Source organism: Hakea prostrata, chromosome 5 (genome assembly GCF_041222555.1).
Source record: "Hakea prostrata isolate BN-2017 chromosome 5, UWA_Hpros_2, whole genome shotgun sequence".
Lineage (NCBI taxonomy): Eukaryota > Viridiplantae > Streptophyta > Magnoliopsida > Proteales > Proteaceae > Hakea > Hakea prostrata.
In genome coordinates this window covers 51,660,140-51,681,335 of record NC_142604.1, presented here as the reverse complement: position 1 = coordinate 51,681,335, position 21,196 = coordinate 51,660,140, and the positions used below count along the sequence as shown (strand labels likewise).

The 21,196-nt window shown below is 37.2% G+C and overlaps 1 protein-coding gene and 1 pseudogene across 1 annotated transcript; both read right to left on the bottom strand.

Annotated features, from left to right (window-relative positions):
- Positions 1-586: 586 nt before the first annotated feature.
- LOC149016460 (L-type lectin-domain containing receptor kinase IX.1 pseudogene) lies at positions 587-8,975 on the bottom strand (annotated as a pseudogene).
- Positions 8,976-11,481: 2,506 nt separating this feature from the next.
- On the bottom strand, positions 11,482-20,821 carry LOC149016459 (protein CURVATURE THYLAKOID 1D, chloroplastic-like). Its single transcript, XM_089154592.1, has 5 exons — positions 20,586-20,821; positions 18,530-18,753; positions 12,247-12,351; positions 12,077-12,148; positions 11,482-11,990 (listed from the first exon to the last, which is right to left on the bottom strand). The coding sequence occupies exons 1-5, from the start codon at positions 20,713-20,715 to the stop codon at positions 11,919-11,921; spliced, it is 603 nt and encodes a 200-aa protein (XP_089010718.1). The 5' UTR covers positions 20,716-20,821; the 3' UTR covers positions 11,482-11,918.
- Between the last annotated feature and the right edge of the window lie 375 nt (positions 20,822-21,196).

Here is a 21,196-nt window from a genome sequence, read left to right as displayed (position 1 = left end):
CTCTACTAATCCACAGAGTAGAGAATTGATGGGGATTGCTAGCCATTAATATTAAGTTGCACAACAACTCTTCAATAATATGAGTAACAGGAGAAGCAGGTCCATAATCATTAAAGCGCAAAAAGCACTAATACCATACAATTCAAATTACATTGGATCAAATGGGTCAAGTCAATAACTTGGATCTCTCGCATATTCATTCGTTGTCCCAGTTACTCTCTCTCTCCAATGCTTCCCTATTTCTCATTCGGTATCCATAAAAATTGGATATTGGCAGGAGGATTCTTCTTTTGGGTTAAGTCAATAGAAGGATCACGCCTTATTACTATGACTATCATAAGAATGTCATCTACTATGGGAATACCTACACAAAGAAACTCAGTGGAGAGAATGGTAAAAAATCCAAAATACAATCACAATATTACAACAATTAGAGTATCCTACTAATAAAATGATATGCTAGGTTGTAAGAAAGAAACCTAAATGAGAAATGCAACACAAAAGTACATTGGAGAGAGTTATTTTCTACTTTTTTTTAGGGGGGGGAGGCTTCAATATTAATGAACATCAGACATTAGATATCGACTTAACGTGGATTATTCAAGAGTGATATAGCAGGAGAAGATGAATCAACTGATGACTTGTTCAACTTGGAAGAACTAGTGGTGCCGTTGCTGGATGAAGGTTGAGATGATGCAATTGCAAATGTAGACACATTGAAAGGAAGAGGGGGTATATTTGTGGGCACAGGCATCTTAGGTGGAAGAATGGGCAATGCAGCAGCAAATTGGAGAACATGATTAGCTTCTTTAATGGAAGGTCGGTGATTGGGGTCTAGATGAGCGCACCATGGGCCAACAACTATCAGACGTTCAACTTGTCTCTTATCAAAATCCATACATTGACTTGAGTCAGCAGCTTCAAGATGCTTTTGTGCTCCATAGAGCTCCCAAACCCAGTTTACCAAATTCACTTCATTTGGGTGTGTCTAATCTCAATTGGCCTTCTCCCACAAGCAATTTCTAAGAGAACAATGCCAAAGCTATAGATGTCAGATTCTTTGGTAGCCTTACCACTATTTAAATATTCCGGAGCCATGTGTCCCATGGTACCAGCTATATTGGTCGTTTGTGTTTGTAGCGCTGTAGTATTGTCTCCTGTGTTACCAACAGCAATTATTGTTGCTTGTGGGTACCCCTCATCATGTTCCACAAGCCTAGCCAAACCGAAATCCCCAAGCTTAGCATTGAAATGGGTATCTAGAATTACATTGCTAGATTTGATATCCCTATGAACAACGCATTGTTCCCACTCGTCATGCAAATACTGCAATGCAGAGGCCAAGTCAAGAGATATTTTGTACCTTAGATCCCATGCCAAGGAACCCCTGTTTCGGAATAGATGCAAATCCAAACTTCCATTGGACAAGAACTCATAGACAAGTAGTAGCTCTTTCTTTTGGTGGCACCATCCAATAAGTTGCACAAGCTTCCTATGCCGTAATCGGCTAATGATCTTCACTTCAGATGCATATTTCCTTTTCCCTTGTTTAGACACTTTTAGAGCTAGATCCTCTTCACAGCAATATCCTTGTTGATATCACTCAAGAAGCCCCTATAAACCCCTCCAAATCCTCCCTCTCCAAGCTTTTGTTCCTCATCAAAGTCCTTAGTTGCTCGAGCCAATTCAGCGAATGTAAACTCCCTAGGTCCCATCGGCAAATCTAATATCACATCATCATTTGCATTGTTTTCTTGTTTCTTTCTTCGCCTGATAAACAGAATCAAACCCAGTACAATAGCAATCACAACAAAACCTCCACCTATGGCGAATCTGACTAACGCTGCCATCCCAATTTTTCCTTTCTGAATAACTTCAATTGGTGGTGGCCCTGGTGGGGGAAGCCAACCGTTTCATTGGGTCCCCCATCCGTTACAAATGGTCCAGTATTATTGGAAGTCTCAATAATCTCCAAACTCGAACTAAATTCCCAGTAGTTGAGCTGATGTAGCTCAGAAAATTCTCCTGTGCTTGCAGAGAAGCCAACAAATACATTTTCTGGAAGATATCCCCTCAGATCAATGGTATAGTCGAGGCTACAGGTCTCACAATTAGAAAGAGATTTATTAGCACAAGTCAATACCACACTCAGGTTTTGGGAACTTGAATCATAACTAACCCATGCCTCTCAAGGTTCACTATTAGTTCTCATCCAAGTCCAAAGAGAATAATTACATGATTTATTACTTACAGATACGACGGAAGAGATGTCGATGCCTATGTGACTTGGATCTGGATCCCACTCACTTAGCACAAAAAGTATCGAACTCCACTGCAATGATAGAACTATTTCTTGGTGTTGTAGTATGACGGTTGAAAAGACCAAAACCACCACCCTTGTATTCCCTATTGATTACGGAATCATTGGGAAGAAAGTAAAGCCCATCTCCATAGCAGCGATTTTGGCATCTCCAATGGTGAAGACGAAATGGCTAGTGAAATTGGTCTGGTTTCCTGTCTTCTTGTCGCAAATTTGAATTGAAGTATTATAAAACACCCCACCCACACTATTAGTAACGACTTTATCCCGTCGATTTGTTGTGAGGTCGATTAATTGATCATAGACCGCTCCATCTGCCACCGTGACAAGGTCATGAAGTTATGATCCATTCAAACTGAAGCTCAGTGATGTTGCATGAGGGACTATACTGACAATCAAAAGTAAGAAGTGAAGCGAACCCTGAAAGAGAGTGCTGCGATACATCTTTGGAAATTCCAGTAGTAGATATTTGCAATTCACCGATGAGATGAGATGAGAGCCATGATTTTGGTTTGAAAATTTTTGGAACTGAAACTGTATACACTTCGTGTGGATGCTTGACTTGGAGACAGAGTGGACAGAGTCAACTCAAGGATACAAGGAAGTAAAGGAGACCGATCAGTGGTTCCTTGAATTTGAAAGCGTGCTGGAACGTTCTTCCACACGTTGGCTGAATTTAACGGGTCAGAAGAGAGATGAAGTGATTTTCACGTTCTCCCCGAGAAGCAAGCTGATACCTTCTGGGTTGATTATTCTGAATTGATAACCAAAGCTGGGAGGAATCAAAAAAAAAAGGGAAGGATGGGAATTGATAAATTATAGATGGAAGGTGAATAATAGTGTTCTTGGTGTGGTAAAAGAAAATTCCTTGGTGCTTCAACATTGGAATCGTCATGACTTTCTGTTTAGATGATATACCATGAAAAATCTCCTACAACTAAAGGGAAGCAAATACGTACGCAGTCAGGTTTCTAGATAAGAGCAGCTAGCAAATGACAAAATTCAAGGGCCTGTGTTGAATGGCCAGTCATTGTTAATTAAAACAGAGGTCGAAAGGGATGTTCAAGGCCATCTGAGTTTCAAACTTCAGTAATATTTTGGCAATTAAATGCCTAAATTGATTGCAGATCCTCCCCCCTCAACAACCCGTCCTCCTATCCTCCAACCTTCACACATGGGCCTGCATGCATCTGTACCACGAACAACCCAATCTCAAGCTTTATGTGAGTGTGGGGGATTGGGGACGGCCTACCTAGGTGGAGAGGATCTCCACTATATAAATATTATCTTCCTTTCGATAGTGATACCATATTTTTTTTTAAATAACTATTTATTGGGGGGGGGCTACTTATTGGGGGGGGGGGCTGTCAACTAATTGTAGGTAGAAGGTTGTGTTATCCTGAAATTGCTTGAGTATTGCGCATTAATTAATGCACAGCACCTATAGCGACCGGACGAGATCGAGATCAAGATCTCAATCGAGATTTCAATCTCAATCGTCCATTTCTCAAAAGATAGCTACTTTTAAAAAATAACTACTTTTGAGAAATGGACGATCTCGACCATTTGCAGCACTGAAGTCGAACTCTGTGTTGTCCTCACGTCCCCTTAGCATTCATCTAGATTGTCAAGAAATGGGTTCCCTTTGTTTGATCTCGACCATTCGCAGCACTAAAGTGAGCTATGTGTTGTCCTCACATTGCCTTAGCATTCGTCTAGATTGTCAAGAAATGGGTTCTCTTCGTAAATATATAGTGAAAATGTGGGAAAAACACAGTTTTCTACCAGCGATCCTAAATTTTGCTAGCCACTCAATTTAATTTTTGGAATAGCTCAAGCTGTACAGAATTTGCTAACCACCTATGTTTATTATAATGAAATCATGTATCGAATTTTGTACTCATTAGAATTACTATTGTCGTCCTCAATCCAGAACAAGTGGCTATTAATTGCTAGTGTACAATGACCATTTTGTCCTTTAAATTCTTGAAACTGAAAAAATATGAAGTGGGTTAAGCATACATGGTGCTAAAAAAAAAGAAACCAACAACAGAAGAAACGATCTTCAGCACTCTATCTTAGTCTCTGTTTTTCTTCAATTGGATCACCATTAAAATAACGACGCATGCTACGCCTAGCCGGAAGGCCCGCAACCACCATCACGAGCTTCAGCCTTCGTCTCTACGAGTCTGCAACCACCATGACGAAAGGATAAAAAACACCTCTAACAAAAAGTGAATTTCATTCTTCAACATTTTTTTTTTTTTTTGTCAACACATTTAATGCAACTCATGCATTTTGTTTGTTGTGTTCAGGTGAGACTGTCAGCTTTTGATTTTTAAATATTTAATGAGTAGAAAATTGAGTAATGAATTATGAATGTTCATCAAATTTGTAAAGAGTGTTATTTCAGTATTTAAATACTCAGTTTTCATTAATTGACAGGATATCAAGGATAACCACAGCAATTTTAAAATATTTAATGAATAACGAGATTGAGGATTTCAACTGTGGCCTTTTTTTCGTCGACGAATTTGGGCGGGTTCGTTTGGTTCTCCCAACTCCAGAGATTTCATTTCATATATTCCGTTGACAAAAGAGTTAATTTTATAAATTATAACCTCATAAATTTGAAATCTCTATATATATGAAATCTCTAAACTCATGTAATCAAACAGGTCCTAAATACTCTTAAAATGGAGGGTCGAAATTTGGCCATATTACGGCTGAAGTTTTGCACTATGCTCTATTTTGACTGAAATTCGTTGAAGTTTCGCACTATGCTCAAGATATTCTTAAGTTAATGATAGGACATTTCTTATAGAATAAATTGATGTGATAGAAACGTAATTAATTGAAAACCTAAGGATTGTATATGTAAATTAATTCTAAATTTCATAACTGAGTTAGAAAAACCATTTTTTGGTAACCTTATAGTTGCATTTATTTGGAAAGGTGGGGTGGAAAAATTAAACATGTGGGCCCACAAGTAATGGGGTGAGGAAGAAAGAAAAGAAATGAAATGATTTTGTGGAAAAATATTAAATGTAGGTCATTGTTTTCCACATTTTTCCACAAAATTTCACCTGTTTTGTAGAATTTTGAAAATGTATGATAGGGGAAAGTTAGTATGTTATTTCAACAGACAAGTTTTCTTAATTTAAAGAAGCTTGTCTGCCAACTTTTTTTTACCCCCAGTAAATCAAATAAATTACACTTTAGGGATATTTCATGAGGTGGGGGAAAAAATTTTCAAACATTCCCACCCACTTTTATTCCAACAAACAAACGGTGCTAGGGAAAACTTAGATATAGTTTTCATCAAATTGTTTGTTTGCCCCAAAGATAGACATCAAAATATGGGTTAATTTAATTCTTTTAAAAATCAAATTCTACTTGTGTAGAACATTTTCTAACTAACCGTATCAATACAATAAATCAAGAAAATTTTCTATTAAAGTTGCGACTTATCTCTCATTGGCTAAGAGGTAGGAATGTAAAGGGCTTGAATTTGGCATGAGTATAGTAACATCTTAGTTCAAATCGAATTATTAAACAAATTATCCTAATTTGAATCTGATATCCATCGTATACATAAATTTATAACAAAATTCGAATTTGTTTAGATAATCGAATTTTTAGATAATATTCTATCCGAATTCAAAGTAATCGGATGGATAAAAATATCCGGATGTAGTTTGAACTTTGAATATCCAACATCCGATTAGAGTAATTATTTGTAGCTTAATGTAATTAGTTACTATAAATGAAAATTAATGAAGGGATAATGATCTATTCCCCCAAATTAAACTTTAACCTGATACAGATAGTAATTGTTAGATTATCCAAATTCAAATTGAATTCCCATCCGATTATTAATCGGGTCATCTAAATTCAAATCCGAATTCAAAAAAATCAAAGTCTAATGCTCTTGAACGGATACAAATACAAATCAAATTCGAATTTTCAATTATCTGTTTAAATATCTACTAAGATGTGAAAAAGAGACGGAAACCGACATTATGAATCTTCTATGGAAACCTTCAAATTTAGCGTTCAACTAGGTCACAAATTATTGAAGAATTCAAAATTTAAACTTAATGCCAAGTGGATCAAACAGGGGAGATAAATTCCATCAACATAGTTGGATGTTTGACATGTGTTTATCTAAAAATAAGATCTAGGAAAAGAAAATAAATTTCTCTCGAAAGAGGAGTTAAACGAGTGAAGGAGAGGAGCAAGGAACCCTCTCTGAAGAAAACACAAAGAGCAATGAGTAGGGAAACCAGAGAAATGAACAAAGAGATAAACAAGGGGCTCGATAAAAGTTAGGGGGCTACTTATTTGATTTGGTACCCGGGAGATTCCCCTAGGAAGGTGCAAATTCAAAGATTTTGATTTTGCCCCTAAAATAAATTTACTTTTCCAAAAGAAAAGTTGCTAATAAAAATATAGATAAAGTAAAATCTTTTCCAAATCAGATTCTATTATATATTAACGTAAAACCTTCTCAAAGTAACCTTATCATTAATACAATAAATCAAAGAAATTTACAAATAAACTGCGGCTCTTTATCTCCCACTAGCAAAGAGTTAGGCATCAAAGTGGAAACCCAATTCTCGATTTCTTTTAGATTTTATTTTTGTTCTCCCTCTTTCTGAAGAGTTCAGATGTGATCACAATAACAGTTAGACAATAACTCGAAAAACGGTTAAGCATGAGAGTACTCCACCACCACCACCGTTGGATACAGCCATTGAAAACATGATTTAGTTTAATAACCAACCTCAAATTGCTAGCACAAATCATGAGGAGTCGTGAACCACCTCAACTCTATAGGGTCTATATATATAAACTTGGAAACGTCTCTCTGCTCACGTTAATTTCTCTTTGATCCTCTCTCAAATCCATGGAGATGGAAGCAAAGGAAGTGCAGGAACAAGAGGAGATGAAACCAACAATGCAGGAAGACCAGAAAGTGCAGATGGAAGCAAAGGAAGAGAGCAACCAGCCACAGGTATGCAAATATAATGTAGCGGATATGTTGGTAATCTGCTGTAGCTTGTTTGGGTTGTTTGGAATCCGAAGCTGGTTCTCATTATCAACCGTAATAACAAGGGAAAGAGTGCATTTAACCTTGGATTTCAAAGGCGGCTGGACTTTCACTTTGTTCACACTCACCGTTTTATACTGGTACTTCTTCCACCACCGTAGCAACAAGGGAAGAAGAAGTGGTGGTCGTCGTCGTGGTTCATGGCTTGCTCCGCTTGCTTGGATGCTTTCTTTGACGGTCAAACTCATTTTATTTGTAATTATAAATAAATTTCTAATGCACCTCATCAACATGCTCATTTACTTGGGCAAAATGATCGATTACTAGTTCTATTACTAGTTGCAGACATCATCATGTCCTCCAAGATAGAGGAAGAAGATTTTATATACCTTTATCATTACTTACGGAATTTCGTCTTTCATTTTTGTCTAGGGTTTAGTTGAGCCAAGGTAAAAAAAAAAAAAAAATGTTATTTGTGTTTTATTTCTTTTTGGATAGACAAGCAGTTTGGGCTCTTCTTGTTGTGATTTTTCATTCTTATTTTGTCTATATAAAAATCATTATTCTTGAACATCTTTTGTGGGGGAAGTAAACTATCATGCTGATTTCTTGGCTTGCTTGGTACAATCCACGAATAAAATTTATTTTAGTCCTAATGCTCCTAATGCTCTTCTTTTAACATTAGCAAATATTAATTATTCAGCCTGATGCAAATGGTAAGACATCCATGAACTAGAGATCAGATAGTGGCCGGCCATGTTTATTGTGCAGGTGACTGAGTCCTCTTTACTTGGGGGGTGTTATAATATGTGATCACTACAAGAAAGTAGTCATTTCAGTATATCCTCACCAGAGAAGCAATGGTTATCATATCGGCCACGTTGTTTGCTTTAGGAGAGGGGTTGGATAGTCTCAGAGTTTCAGAGTAGCTCGGTGGTCTCGGTTGATCCCTAAAGGTGTAAATGGATAACCGAAATCCACTTTCGTTCCTTGCGTATATCGTATATCGTATCGGTTGTATCCAATATATATAAGTATCAACTAGTATATATCATGTCATAGGATACTTTAAACCTTGATCATGTGGGAGGAGATCTTGATACCTATGCTACTAGCAAGGATCCCAGTGCTCATTTCAAAACGTATAGAACTTCACCTGATGGAATTATTGGTTGGTTTTGTACCAGTAGTTGTAGAACTGTTGTCCGGTAGTTTGCTGAAAAGACCAAAACCACCACCCTTGTATCCCCAGTGATTTCTGAATCATTGGGAGCAAGGGAGAAAGGAAGCCCATGCATCTCCAAAGCAATTCATAATAGTTGTCTATATTGCAGATTAATGTTATGGCATCACCAAATGCGAAGGAGAAATGAGTATTGAAATTAGTTGCAATTCCTGTCTTGTTGTCCCAGAGCTAAACTCGAGTATTATAAACCACACCACTCGATCACACTATCACTAGTGACAATACCATATATGAGATTCTGATCCACTAAAACTAGAAAAATTGAAGCACAGTGATGTTGCAGGAGGGACAATATTGACAGCCAAAAATAAGAAATAAAGTGAACCCTGAAAGAGACTGCAAAGACTGCAATACATTTTTGAAAATAAAAAATATTTGAAATTGAGAGTTGGGATGAGAGCCATGATTTTGATTAGAAGCTCTTTCGAACTGAAGCCTGTAAAATTGCAAAAAAGCTTGTATCTTGCACATTTAATGCGCAGGATCATCAAGCCAAAATTTCGGCCGGAGGATCCAAAATTTCGGTCGAGATTTCGATTTCGACCGTTGAATTTTAAAGGTCGAGATCGAAATTTCGACCGAAATTCTGATCCCACCGCCCAAAGTGCATGGTTTGATGGTCCTACGCATTTATGGCGCAGGACCCAAGCAAGGTCCGTAAAATTGTGGCTTGACTTGGGACTCCAATATTTTGACAGAAGAGACTTCGACTCTAAAAGAACATCAAGACCCAACTAACATCATTCCTTTCGTGAGCCTAGTCATGGTTCCAAATTTGAAAGCATGTATTTGTATAATCTTGCTTGGGTTATGCGCATTAATTGTCAAGTGAGATTTTGGACCATCAAATCCGAAATTTCAATCAAAATTTAATTTCAACCGTTGAATTTGAATGGTCGAGAAATTTCGCTCTCGAGGCCCGAAATTCTTTGCTTAATCGTCTTGGGCATTAAATGCACAGGACTGAAGCAAAGTCCGTTCTTCCACCTTCCACATAGGACTTTTCTTCAGTCCTATGCATTTAATGCGCAAGACGATTAAGAAAAGCATTTTGGATCGTTAGATCAAAATTTCGATCCTGGCCATTCAAAATCAACTGTTGAAATTTAATTTCGACAAAAATGTTGGATTTGATGGTCTGAAATCTTGCTTGACGGTAATGACCTAAGCAAAATTATTCCACATGTTGGCTTTAAAAGGGTAAGAGAGAAAAAGTGCCTTTCACCTTAGCAGCGAGCACAAGAAAGCAGATATATCGACCATCCTTTCCCAAGAAAGAAGCTCCTAACTTCTTGGTTAGGTAGAAAAGTGATAACCAAATTAAGGTTGGAGGAATCATAAAAAGCAAAGAATGGGAATTGATAAATTATAGATAGAAGCTGATGTATAATGTTATGTTGTTTCAACCAAAAAGTATAATGTTATGCTGTGACAGTGACAGGGCACAAATGTCTATAAAAGAAGATATGATCAATACGTTATAATCGTTATAATCCACGCTTTTGATCATACCAATACAAATAGATAGAATATTTATGCACCCCTTTTGGTGCGTTTGGTAACATTCTTAGAAAACATTTTTGGTGTTTGAAAATAGTAGAGTGGATTAGAGGCATTTGTTAAGGGCCTGTTTGGTTATATAAATCCAAATATTTCAAATCTCTAGATTCATGAATCTGAGAATTATACCCGTTTGGTTGTAAAAATCTCTAAATTCATGAAATCTAAAGATTCACCTTTTTACACTAAAAACGTGAATCTGTAGATTTATGGGTAAGGGGTGAAATCCAGAGATTTTGAAAAACCTATACATTTGCACATTCACAAAAATCATGTCGATCAAATAGTTTTTTAGGATGAATCCACATATTTCATTCCACAACCAAACATCTAATTTTATAAATTATAACTATATAGATTTTAAATCTATAGATTTGAAATCTCTAGATATTTAAAATCTTTAGACTCATGTAACCAAACAAACCCTAAAATAATTTGTTTTTCTGTTCTTTAAGAATAGATCAATCAGAAAAGTTGTGTGAAGAACATCTTTTGCAAAATATCAAAAAGATGTTTTTACTAAAGAACATAAACAAAGTGATAAAATTGATCCAATTGAAACCTTAGAACAAATTTATCAAACACCAACTTATTCTAAAAGTGCTTTGGAAATATTTCAAAATAGATTTATCAAACGCCCATTCCCCGCAAAGAACGTTCTTTAGCATAGAAACATTAAAAAATGATTTTACATAAAAATTGGTCTCTCATACTGAAAACGTTACCAACTGCATATTTTACTTCTTAAAATTCTCTTTCTATTAATTGCCATACTGCCCAAATGAGTCATGTTCAAATGAGTCCTGTTTGGATTGAGACAGTCACTCCCTTAACATTTCTTCACCACACAATAAAGCTAAAACTCACCTCTAAATGCTAACAAGATGACTTATAGGTGAAACCCAATAGACCCCATCTTTACTATATGATGAATTAATATCAAAACACAACCAGGAACCTTGACAAGTAGAGGATTCAAACTCCTACCAAACTTATCTTTTCATATAATTAAAGATTCTCTTTTTCTAATTACAAAAAGTTTTATATATTAAAAATAGAGGTAATACATAAAATAAGCTAGGAATTCGACCCTAGCCACGTGATATTCGAACTTTTTGACCTCCTACTTGGAGACGTTGATTTTCTATGGAGCCACCCCTCGGGGTTTACTAGAGATCTTTAAATATCCATTAATCAGATTCATCAAGTTGATGATTTTCATTTATTTATTTATATATCCATTAATCAGATTCATCAAGTTGATGATTTTCATTTATTTATTTATTTATTTATTTATTTATTTATTTATTTATTTATTTTCAATGCATCATCCCTGACGAATCCTAATTTAAACTTTTTTTTTTAAAATTTACAATACACTCAAATTTTACCCAACTGGGAGTTCTGTGACTTGGGGAAATAAAACGACCGTGTCCAAGCCCTGTCAAAGCATGAATGTCTTAAATCTCCGACTACACCAATTTCCCACCTATGGAGAGAAGTCATCCAACGACCAGGTGCAGCACTAATCACGACAGTCCTTGTTGCCAAGTCAAGATTTCTGCAAGGTCAGATGCTAACACAATTTTCTTTCTTTTACTACGGTAGCTAGTTGTTACTGTAAATAATATAAACTATGAAGAATTCTTTTCCATTTGACAAAAAAAAACAACTTAGCTCCTCCACAAAGCCAACAAAAGAGTGTATGAAAAGATGACTAACATCAAACTTCAGGTTGATCAATCGCTGGTTGATCCGAGAATCTCCTGCTTAAGTTCTTCAATTTTAGCAAAAAACTCATCCCTATTTTTCTGCACAAAGTAAAACAAACAAAAACTAATCAGTAGGACTTTTTCATTAATGGACAAGTTTAAAGTGATATTCACAAGGGTTTCACCTTAAAGATCAAATAGCGGGAACTGAACCAGACCGTGTAGCCAAGACCCACAACTTCCAACAGCTTTGGAAACTGTAACACAGGAAGATGAACATCTCAGCAGGGGAAGAAAAATCTCCACCACCAATACAGAAAATTGTAATTCCAACGAAAAGCCACAGAAATCTTACCAGAGGAATAGAATCAATGGCACCGATCAAAGCCGATAGTAACCACAGCACAACCAAAGCACCACTTCCATATAGGACTAGTGGGTATGCATCTTCCGAGTCCAACTGCAATAGTTTTTCACACAAGTAGATACCAATGAGATAACCTTGTAACTAAAGAGCACAAATGAGATTTTCAAAAACCTAATAGTTGAGACAGATACTGGTATGCATGATCACAAAAGAAACATACCCAGCAAGAAACTCAACAGAATAGGTGTTAGTAATGAAGTGTCGTAAGAACATCACATAAGTCTCTATCTTGACATAATGCATTTTGATGTCATTTTGGTATTTCAGAAACAGCACACAAGTTTTTAATGCTCTAAATACCATGATATAAACTAAAAAACTACAGATGGGGAGTACAAATATACCATGAAAAACTCATATAAATAAGCAGAACTCTAATCCTTTCTCATGGTGAATTCTACCTAAAATCGACCATGACATGTAATAATTAGATACCATCCATCAAACAGATCTATAGGCCCGAGAGAAGTCCTAAACTAATAAGTACAAATCTACACCGACTTGTCTCTCCCTCGCATGGAACAATGTCAAACTAATGCCAGTGGGGAAAAACGAAAATCTGGAAACAAGACCTTGAAGCAGAAAAAAAATACAAAACCCCTTCACTTCTAGCTGGGTTTGATAAGCAGTAGCCATTAACTCAATGGATAAACTGGACCAGTAAACACTTCCAAAGGTCTATTTTAAGAAAAATAATTGATGGATGCAAGCTAAAGTTCCCCATAGAGATGCATAAGATTAGGCTTTGAATTCCCCACAAGAATTTTGCCCAGAAACATTTCCATAAGATTGTAATGAGTAGCTCCTGAAAGCATTACGGTTGAAAACCCAAAGAACATGTAAGGTGGGTACCCTGACACTCCCTCCTCCAATATCTTGGTTACCTTCCAACAAGAACCCTTTAGTATGTGATTTGAATTAAAGAAGAAATCTTTTGGTATCTAATTGTGTAGTTCCGAACCAGGAAAAAAATTCATTCAAAATTCTCAAATCTTCACCATACCTGCACGAAGCCAACTCAAAAAGGGGCAAGAAACCAGTAAGTGGGATAGAACATCATGCTGTACAACAGTAGTCAACCATAAGGTAAACCTTATAAGGAAAATTTAAGAGACACCCCAAGATATATGGTAAAAAGCACAGGCATCCCAAAAGTATGTCAAATTGATATAGTCACCCAAAAATATAACATAAAATTATACAATAGTGCACTCTATTAGCATTTTATGTTAAGTCATGATTGGATAATTCATAATTCCGAACTATCCTTATTCTTATCTGAGTTTATCTTCTTAACCTTAGTAAAGAAGCATTAATATTTTCTCATTGAAAATAGCTGATGTTTTGGCATCAAGATCGTCACTTCCATCCTTCTTGATGTAGTTTGTTCTTACAATTAGGGAATATTTTAGGCATCAAGATCGTCACTTCTATCCTTCTTGCTGCATTTTGTTCTTGCAATTAGAGAATGTCATAGGCATCAAGATTGCCACTTCCATTCTTGCTGATGAGTCTAATAAAATATTTCAAGGTTTGAAGCTGCCGATTATCATCCCAGATCCTGGTTTCAACAAGCCCTAAAAGCTATGGTGCTCCGTTCAAGTTCATCCTACACCTGTTAGGATTTTGTGTAGATACGAAGTTTGTAAGAAATGGTTGGAAGCTTTGGAAGTTGCTAATTAGATTGCCAGTTCTAGGTTTCAAGAAGCCCTAAAAGCAAAGGTGTTTGCAAGATCTTTTCACATCCCCTCCTTCTCCTCCTTTGAATGCTCCACTTGTATCTCCTCGACAGTTCTATAAGATAATCAGTTCATTCTAGCTCCATTAGCAATGTTAAAAAATACAACAACAACAACAACAAGCTTTGTCCAACTACATGGATCATTTCCTTCCAATCAGCTTTGTTTGAGGCCATGCTAGATAAAAGGCTTAAGCTATGCATATTCTTCCTCACCACTTCTCTTAAGACTATATTAGGTCTGCCCTAGCTGTTTTAAGTCCTTCAATCTGGATGATACCGCTTCTCAGTATAATGACATTTACACTTTACAGGCCTCCGTTGAACATGACCATGCCACCTCATTACCCTTCATAATCCCTAAAATGGTTGAGATGATTTAAAAAAAGAGAGAAAAAAAATAAGCTTAAATGTGAGTTGGAAAAAGGATTAAGTAAAATAAAAATAAAAATAAGAAGGATAGAAAGGTCTTTTCATAATTAAACTTGACCATTCTAATAGAAAACGGGATGGTTGCCGGTATTACATACTTGTGGGGTGTCTACTTTTTACCATGTAAGTTCGGCATCACTGAGATTTTCCCAATTTTTTGAAACCCAACAAGTAGTTCAGAAAACTAGAACCAGCCAATAGCCTGCTTGAATTGGATTTATATCCTTTAACCTATACAATATGGATCACCAGTATACTATATAAACCTGGAACCAATGTGAACTGGATCTAGGACCACCCAAAGATGGCTCAAGGAGGTTGCTAGTACCCTACGGCCTAGTAAGTAACCCAGCAAAACTCAGCCATCATAGGGGCATTTTAGTCATTCCTAGCCCAACCCAGTTTGATCTTTAGCCCAAATCAGAATCTTGTTAAAAGTCCAAGCCTATCTTTATTTTATTATATGAGTCCTTTGTTAAGTTATGAAAGAGTCCTTAGTCTAGCTAGGAGTCCTAATTAGAGAGGGATTCCTCCAATAGTAGCCCAAATATTGGGAAAAAGGTTTTTTTTTTTTTTTTTTTTTTGGGGGGGGGGGGTACATTATTAAAGAGTCCTAGTCAACTTACAAGTCCCATTTAGAGAGGGATTCCCTTATTTGTATTCCAATTTCTACAAGTAGTGTAGTCCTACACATGTTTGTAATTTCATTCATCTTAGGAGGATAAATCAGAGTCCTTGTTAGAATGGAGTCCTAAAGTCCAATAAGAGTCCTAGTGTGAATCACCTTCTAATGTTGAGTCCCAGTATAAGTCTAGTCATGTAAGGCTACAAATATAGCCCCTATCTTGTAGAGAGGACAAATTTTGAATATTGAATAAACTTGATGATGGAAACCCAACCCAAATTTAGGTTAAAGGTTCCTAGATGGTCTCCCTAATATTAAGGGTTTGCCCAGAATCTTCTGGCAAATAAATCTAAAATTGTATAGGGTGTTTATGGGCTTCTAAGAAAGTTGTGGGAATCTCTCAAGAGTGATATGGATTGATGGGGATAAACTAAGGAAGTTACCAAATTTCCATGGGATGATTTGGAAGATAAGAATAAATCATCCTAAGAATAATGGGATTAATATGGGTAGGTGTAGAGAATATTGTGGGGATGATTCCTGGATGAACCAATAGAGAAGATTTTAGGGGTCTGGGAATGGATCTTGGGTAGGGTTTTCAAGATCTTGGGCAATCTTTCAATTCTTTATTTCCTATTCTTCTTTTCTTTCTTTCTCTTGTTTCTTTTTACTTTCTTCTTGTTTCTTGTTTTTACTTTCTTCAAGATCTTGAGCAATCTTTCAATTCTTCTTCTTCTTCTTCTTCTTCTTCAAGATCTTGGGCAATCTTTTCCTGATGATTGACAAGTCAGAAAGAGGGGTGGGAGGGGAGCTGACAGAGAAAAGAAGGGGAAAGAGTGAGCTGCAGGGGAGGGGAGAGGCAGGGGAGGGGCTGGAAAGGATTGCAGGGGGTAGGGGAAGGGTTCAGGCTGTTGGGTGTTGAGGAAGGTGCTGCCAGGGGTGTGACAGCAAGGGAGGAGGGACTCTGGGTTTGCGCAAGCAGGGGAAGAGGGGCTGGGGTTGGTGCGATGGTCTTAGGAGGTTGTGGGAGGGGATGGGGGCCTGCTGCACTTACTTGGAAGCTGCTTTAATGTCTTGTAGACTTGTAGTTGCTGGAGACTGGAAGAAGAGTGGTAGAAGCTTGAAGATGGTGCAGATCTTGAAGAAGAACTCTCAATTTCTACTCCACCGTGGCCTTCTTGATCCTTAACTCAAACTCAATTCTTATTCAATAATCAGACTTGACAATACAATGAAAAGACTAGGATTTTTTAGCCTTCTAAAGACTCAAATCTAATTGGGAATCATTTATAGTTTAGGATCTCCCTTACAACTAATTTCAGCCACACAAATAAAAGATTTTAACTTAAACTAAACAACTAATGGAATCTTCTTGAAAATAGATTTCCCTAAGACGCTAGGACTCCAACATAAAGAAAAGAACTCTTCTAGTAATAAAAAACTCACAAGAGTCCTTCTTTACAGAATTACTCCTAAGGACTCAAGAACTCAACCTCAAATCGAAACAAGACTTCTAAACTAAACAAGACTCTTGAAAATTAAGAAATAGATTCTGAAATTCAGTTCCAGCAGATATCAAGGGCTGGAATTGACCCAAATACCCCTTTAGGAGGGAGGGTCCAGCCAGCCCTGGGTGCGACACTTTGGAGTGGCCTTGGGGCCCACTCCAGGGTTTCAGCTAGGGGGAGCACTTGTTCACATCACTTGAGATTGAAGGTGAATTAATCGGAGTCATGGGTTTCCTTGCAATGGGAAGCCTGTGGCTGCAGTTGGTGCTCTGAATTGCTGCAAGTTTTCACTAAATGCAAACAAAACCCCAACCCCAGCCACTGCTATCTCCTTATCTTCTTCTCTCATAACCCTTCTTCTTCCTCATTCCCTGTAGCCTGCAGCAGCCATAATTTTTCCAAATCCTAAACTCTAGATCACCTCTCCTCCCTAAAAACCTTTTCCCCCTCCCTTTCCCTAGTTTTGGATCCCAACCTTAGGCCTAATCATCCCCTTAAACCCTAGAGAGGTTAATCTCTTCTTCTTCCCCTAAACCCTAATCCCATATCCTTTTTTGTTTTTCGTGAATTTTTCTGGAATTTTCGACTTCTCAAAAGACATAAAATTCAAGGTTAGATCTACGGCAATCTAACCATTAGATATGTCCCAAACTTAAAGAACCTCATCCCCCATCCCCAATGACCTTCCCTCTCAAATTCAGCCCAATCAGACCAAATAAACCCTAGTCTAAACCCTGATTTCTTTACTGCCCTAAATTCCCAAAATCCCTAGAAACCCTAGCCTCTTTTCACTTAGATCTTTCAAACCCATCAACCAAAACCTACGTCCTTTTAGAATTGTCATCCCCTACCCCTCGTTTACCTTCAGCCTTAACCCTAACCCTATCCACCCCATAGAAACTCTAATTTCAAACAAACCCTAAATTTCCAAAACCATAAACTTGGAGATTCAAATCTAAAATAACACAGCAAAGATCCGATTTGAATTTCTTTAAACCCTAGCCTCCAGCTTATACCCAAACCTTGAGTATCCTATCCCCAACCCTAGAATCAATCAAAAGCAGCCCTACCCCATAGACACAGGGTTGTAAAACCCTAACATTACTGCTGTCTCACTGAATTGTTCCTGAAGATTAACCCTAGATTCGGGGTTTACATTAGGAACCTGGAGAGCACATGAACTTGTTAAACATAACTTTAAGTAGTATTTGAATGCCAAACATTTCACTACTAACTGGCACTGATTTCATATCACAAACGAGGGATTTTATTCAAAATATCACGTACAAACTACAAAGACCCCAAAAGAAGACCATGCGTTTACAAAATACAAAGGTGTTTTCCCATATAAAAGGGGCACATGGAGTGACAACAATCAGCTCAGAGATGCCATATTTGCCAACATACAAGAATTTGAACGTGCATGATATACCAAAGACCATTTGAACAAACCCCAAGGGATTTACTCAGCTAAAAAAGACTGAACATTGCCATATCTACCATCCTATAGAATTTGAACCAAAGACCAATTCAACAAAACCCAAGGGCTTAGCTCAGATGCAAAAGACCACACCTTGTTCAAATCTCCTTGGGGCCTACCCATCTAAATGAGTAACATTGATTTCATAGCACAGACAGGTATAGACGTGACCATATTTACCAACAAAATGAACACTGCAAGTACATACAACAACCAATTCAACAGTGATGTACACAACCAGAATGATGTTCATGAGAATGCAACTGCACATTGCTTACAGAAAGGAAACCTGCACACTCTGGAAGCCTGCATGACTGTAAAATATATATATATATATATATATATATATGTAGAAGCCTGTATAGACTGTATATATATATATATATATATATATAAAGTTAAAATTTATAAATTTGAGTGAAATTTACATTAAGGTTGTCGAAAAGCTCAACAATCTGCATCTGTTCCCCAGTAGGTGCTTCTTCAGATGCTTCTGAAGGCATTGCTTCATAAGAACCTCTTCTTTCAGTTTCTGGAGCTTCTTCCATCGTTATTACTCCATCAGGTGTATCTCTTGACTTCTCATCTATGCTAGTTGAGGTTTCTTCAGAGGTTGTTGCTCTCGGCAGAGGGAAAGAGACAAGGTGCAAACCTGGGAAGATCCCAAAAAGACAAAAAAAGGAGGCTCATATCTAAGTAAAACTAGCAATAATTGATTACTATAGCATCCACAAAGCAAGCGTGGATTTTTTTTTAATCCTGAAAAAGACAGTTGTTGATGCATCGAAAATTCATTCTATTCGAAGTAAATATCCGCAAAATAATCATAAGAAGAAATGTTGGGCATTACATGTGATAAGAAAAGAAAACAGAAAACTAGAGAATATTTGGGAGTTAAATAGTCACTTTATGTGCTAAGTCAAAAAGATAGAAATAAATTTAGCTGATCCCAAGTGCCATCTCCACAACTGTAGGTTCTAGAGGTCAATACCATTAGCTCCTTTCCTTACAGAATTGAGAAGCAAATTATAATCAGATCTGAGTAGCATTCTTTTTCCAGTAAGTTCAATCTCTTTGGTCAAATTATAAAAGTAAAAGATGTATTAGCTATTGCAACTTCTTCTCCACAGATATTCTCCTCCTTTCCAGTAACAAACTCAGAGAAGAAACCCCCCCCCCCCCCAAATGCACACTAATCTTCATATATCGAGTCCAAATTTTGATGCACACACAAACTATCTACATAAACTGTTATAAAGCGGAATTGATGCAGTAGCCAAGGCCTAGCTGGCCCAACATGATCCACTTTAGAAACCCCGACCAAGAATTAGGTGTGTCAATAAAACCTATATGCCTCACTATCAATATGCTTCGAATGGATTATGAGCAAAAAACACTTTAGTGACACCCTATATAGGAAATACACAAATAGATCTATAGCCTTAAAAAGAACTTCTCAGGGATGCTGACCCAGCAAGAACCTGCTAATTTGTCATGACCAAGCAGTAACATAGATTAATGATTCAGATAGACTGACTCCTCCAGGACTCAATGCCTTCCGACATTCAGAACCAGCCCACTTATGCAAGCGATCAAATATTTATGACATCATACATAACTAACACACTTCTAAATTATTTAACAAATTATTACAGCTCACTAGGCAATTTCAATAGCATGGACCTACCTCGCCGATATGTCAATGTCAAGCATTGACTCAAGATAACTTGGCATGTTGCTAAGAGAGTCAGCTTCCACAATGAAACCGGTCTATCCCATTAAAAGGGATGCCACACCCTTATATGAACCAAACCTTGCCCTAAACAACAGAAACATAGCTTGATGGGGAAAACTGAGTCTCTTTTTAGTTTGAGCAAATTGCACTTGCACCCCAAAATGGGAGCCTTAAAGCACTGACACCCCATCTTATGTTTAAAAAGCACAGAGAACCCCAAAATTGGTTCTCGTTGAATATATTTGTCAAATATATCACTGAAAACAGTTAAATCACTGTTTATTTTTAAAAATATCCCTATAATAAACAGTGACAGAAAGGTTTTCAGTGACAAATTGGACGAATATATCCAATGAAAATCTAATTTTGGGGTCTATGTGCTTTTTAAACATCAAGTGGGGTGTCAGTGCTTTGAGGCCTCCATTTTGGGGTGCCCGTGCAATTTACTCTTTTAGTTTTACCCATATCAATTAATCTACAACCAAGTTTCCAAATCGTGTCCGTATTTTATAAGCCCAAACAACACTAAGACACTCTATTCAACTCCACATAACACATAACTCAAGCAACAGGATCAAAGAAAGCGATTTAGGAAGCAAACTAAGAAGAAGATGGCAACAAGGGTAACAGGATAAAGAATTCAAAGGAGACAAGAATAAGAAACCAAAATTCAAATTCGGAAACAAAAATCTAGGTTTCTGATAGAGTAGAATCTGTAGTTAAAAATGAGGATGGAATGGAAAGCAAACCTGAATTCCTGTATGAGATTGTGGTTTTCTTGGGAGGCAGAGAAGCCATAAAGGGTTGCGGAGAAGATCTCAGAGCAAATAATCTTCTCTGCGGAAGGTTGGAGATGGCGGAAGATGTACAGAGCTCCATTTGAAACAATTCAGCAGCTCAGGTGAAACGCGCTGATGAGACTGGAGCACCTCTCTCTGCTGTTCTTTACTCTCTAGTCTCTACTGCTAAAACCTCAACCGCAACGAACGATTTGCAGTCTTTATGCAGTGAGCGTCCGCCGTTGGATGTGTTCATTTTCCTGGTTCTCTGAATAGGCGGCATCTAACGGCTCAGACATCACGAGTAGTGTACACCGTATGGATTAAGAGACACATACCGGTGGTGGGAAATGAATGCATGTACGATTGACGCGTGTCATTGTTTGTGACATACTACTCAAATTCCATCAAAACTTTAAAATCACTGAAATTAAGGACTTAAAAAGAAATGTGGGGAATTTTTTAATTAAAATGAAAATTTGTTGGAGAACAATTACAAAGAGGGTAATTTTCATTTGGAACTGAGGTTTGATCCAAGTCACTTTTAGTCCAATTTAAGTTTTATTTTGCATCTGGCTCCC

Excerpts from the sequence above, each read along its gene's own strand:
- LOC149016459 (XM_089154592.1), bottom strand. The coding sequence starts at position 20,715 with ATGGAGCTCTGTACATCTTCCGCCATCTCCAACCTTCCGCAGAGAAGA. Across the intron at positions 12,149-12,246 it reads CCATTGATTCTATTCCTCTG|TTTCCAAAGCTGTTGGAAGT; the intron begins GTAAGATTTCTG and ends CCTGTGTTACAG. Across the intron at positions 11,991-12,076 it reads CCCGCTATTTGATCTTTAAG|AAAAATAGGGATGAGTTTTT; the intron begins GTGAAACCCTTG and ends TACTTTGTGCAG.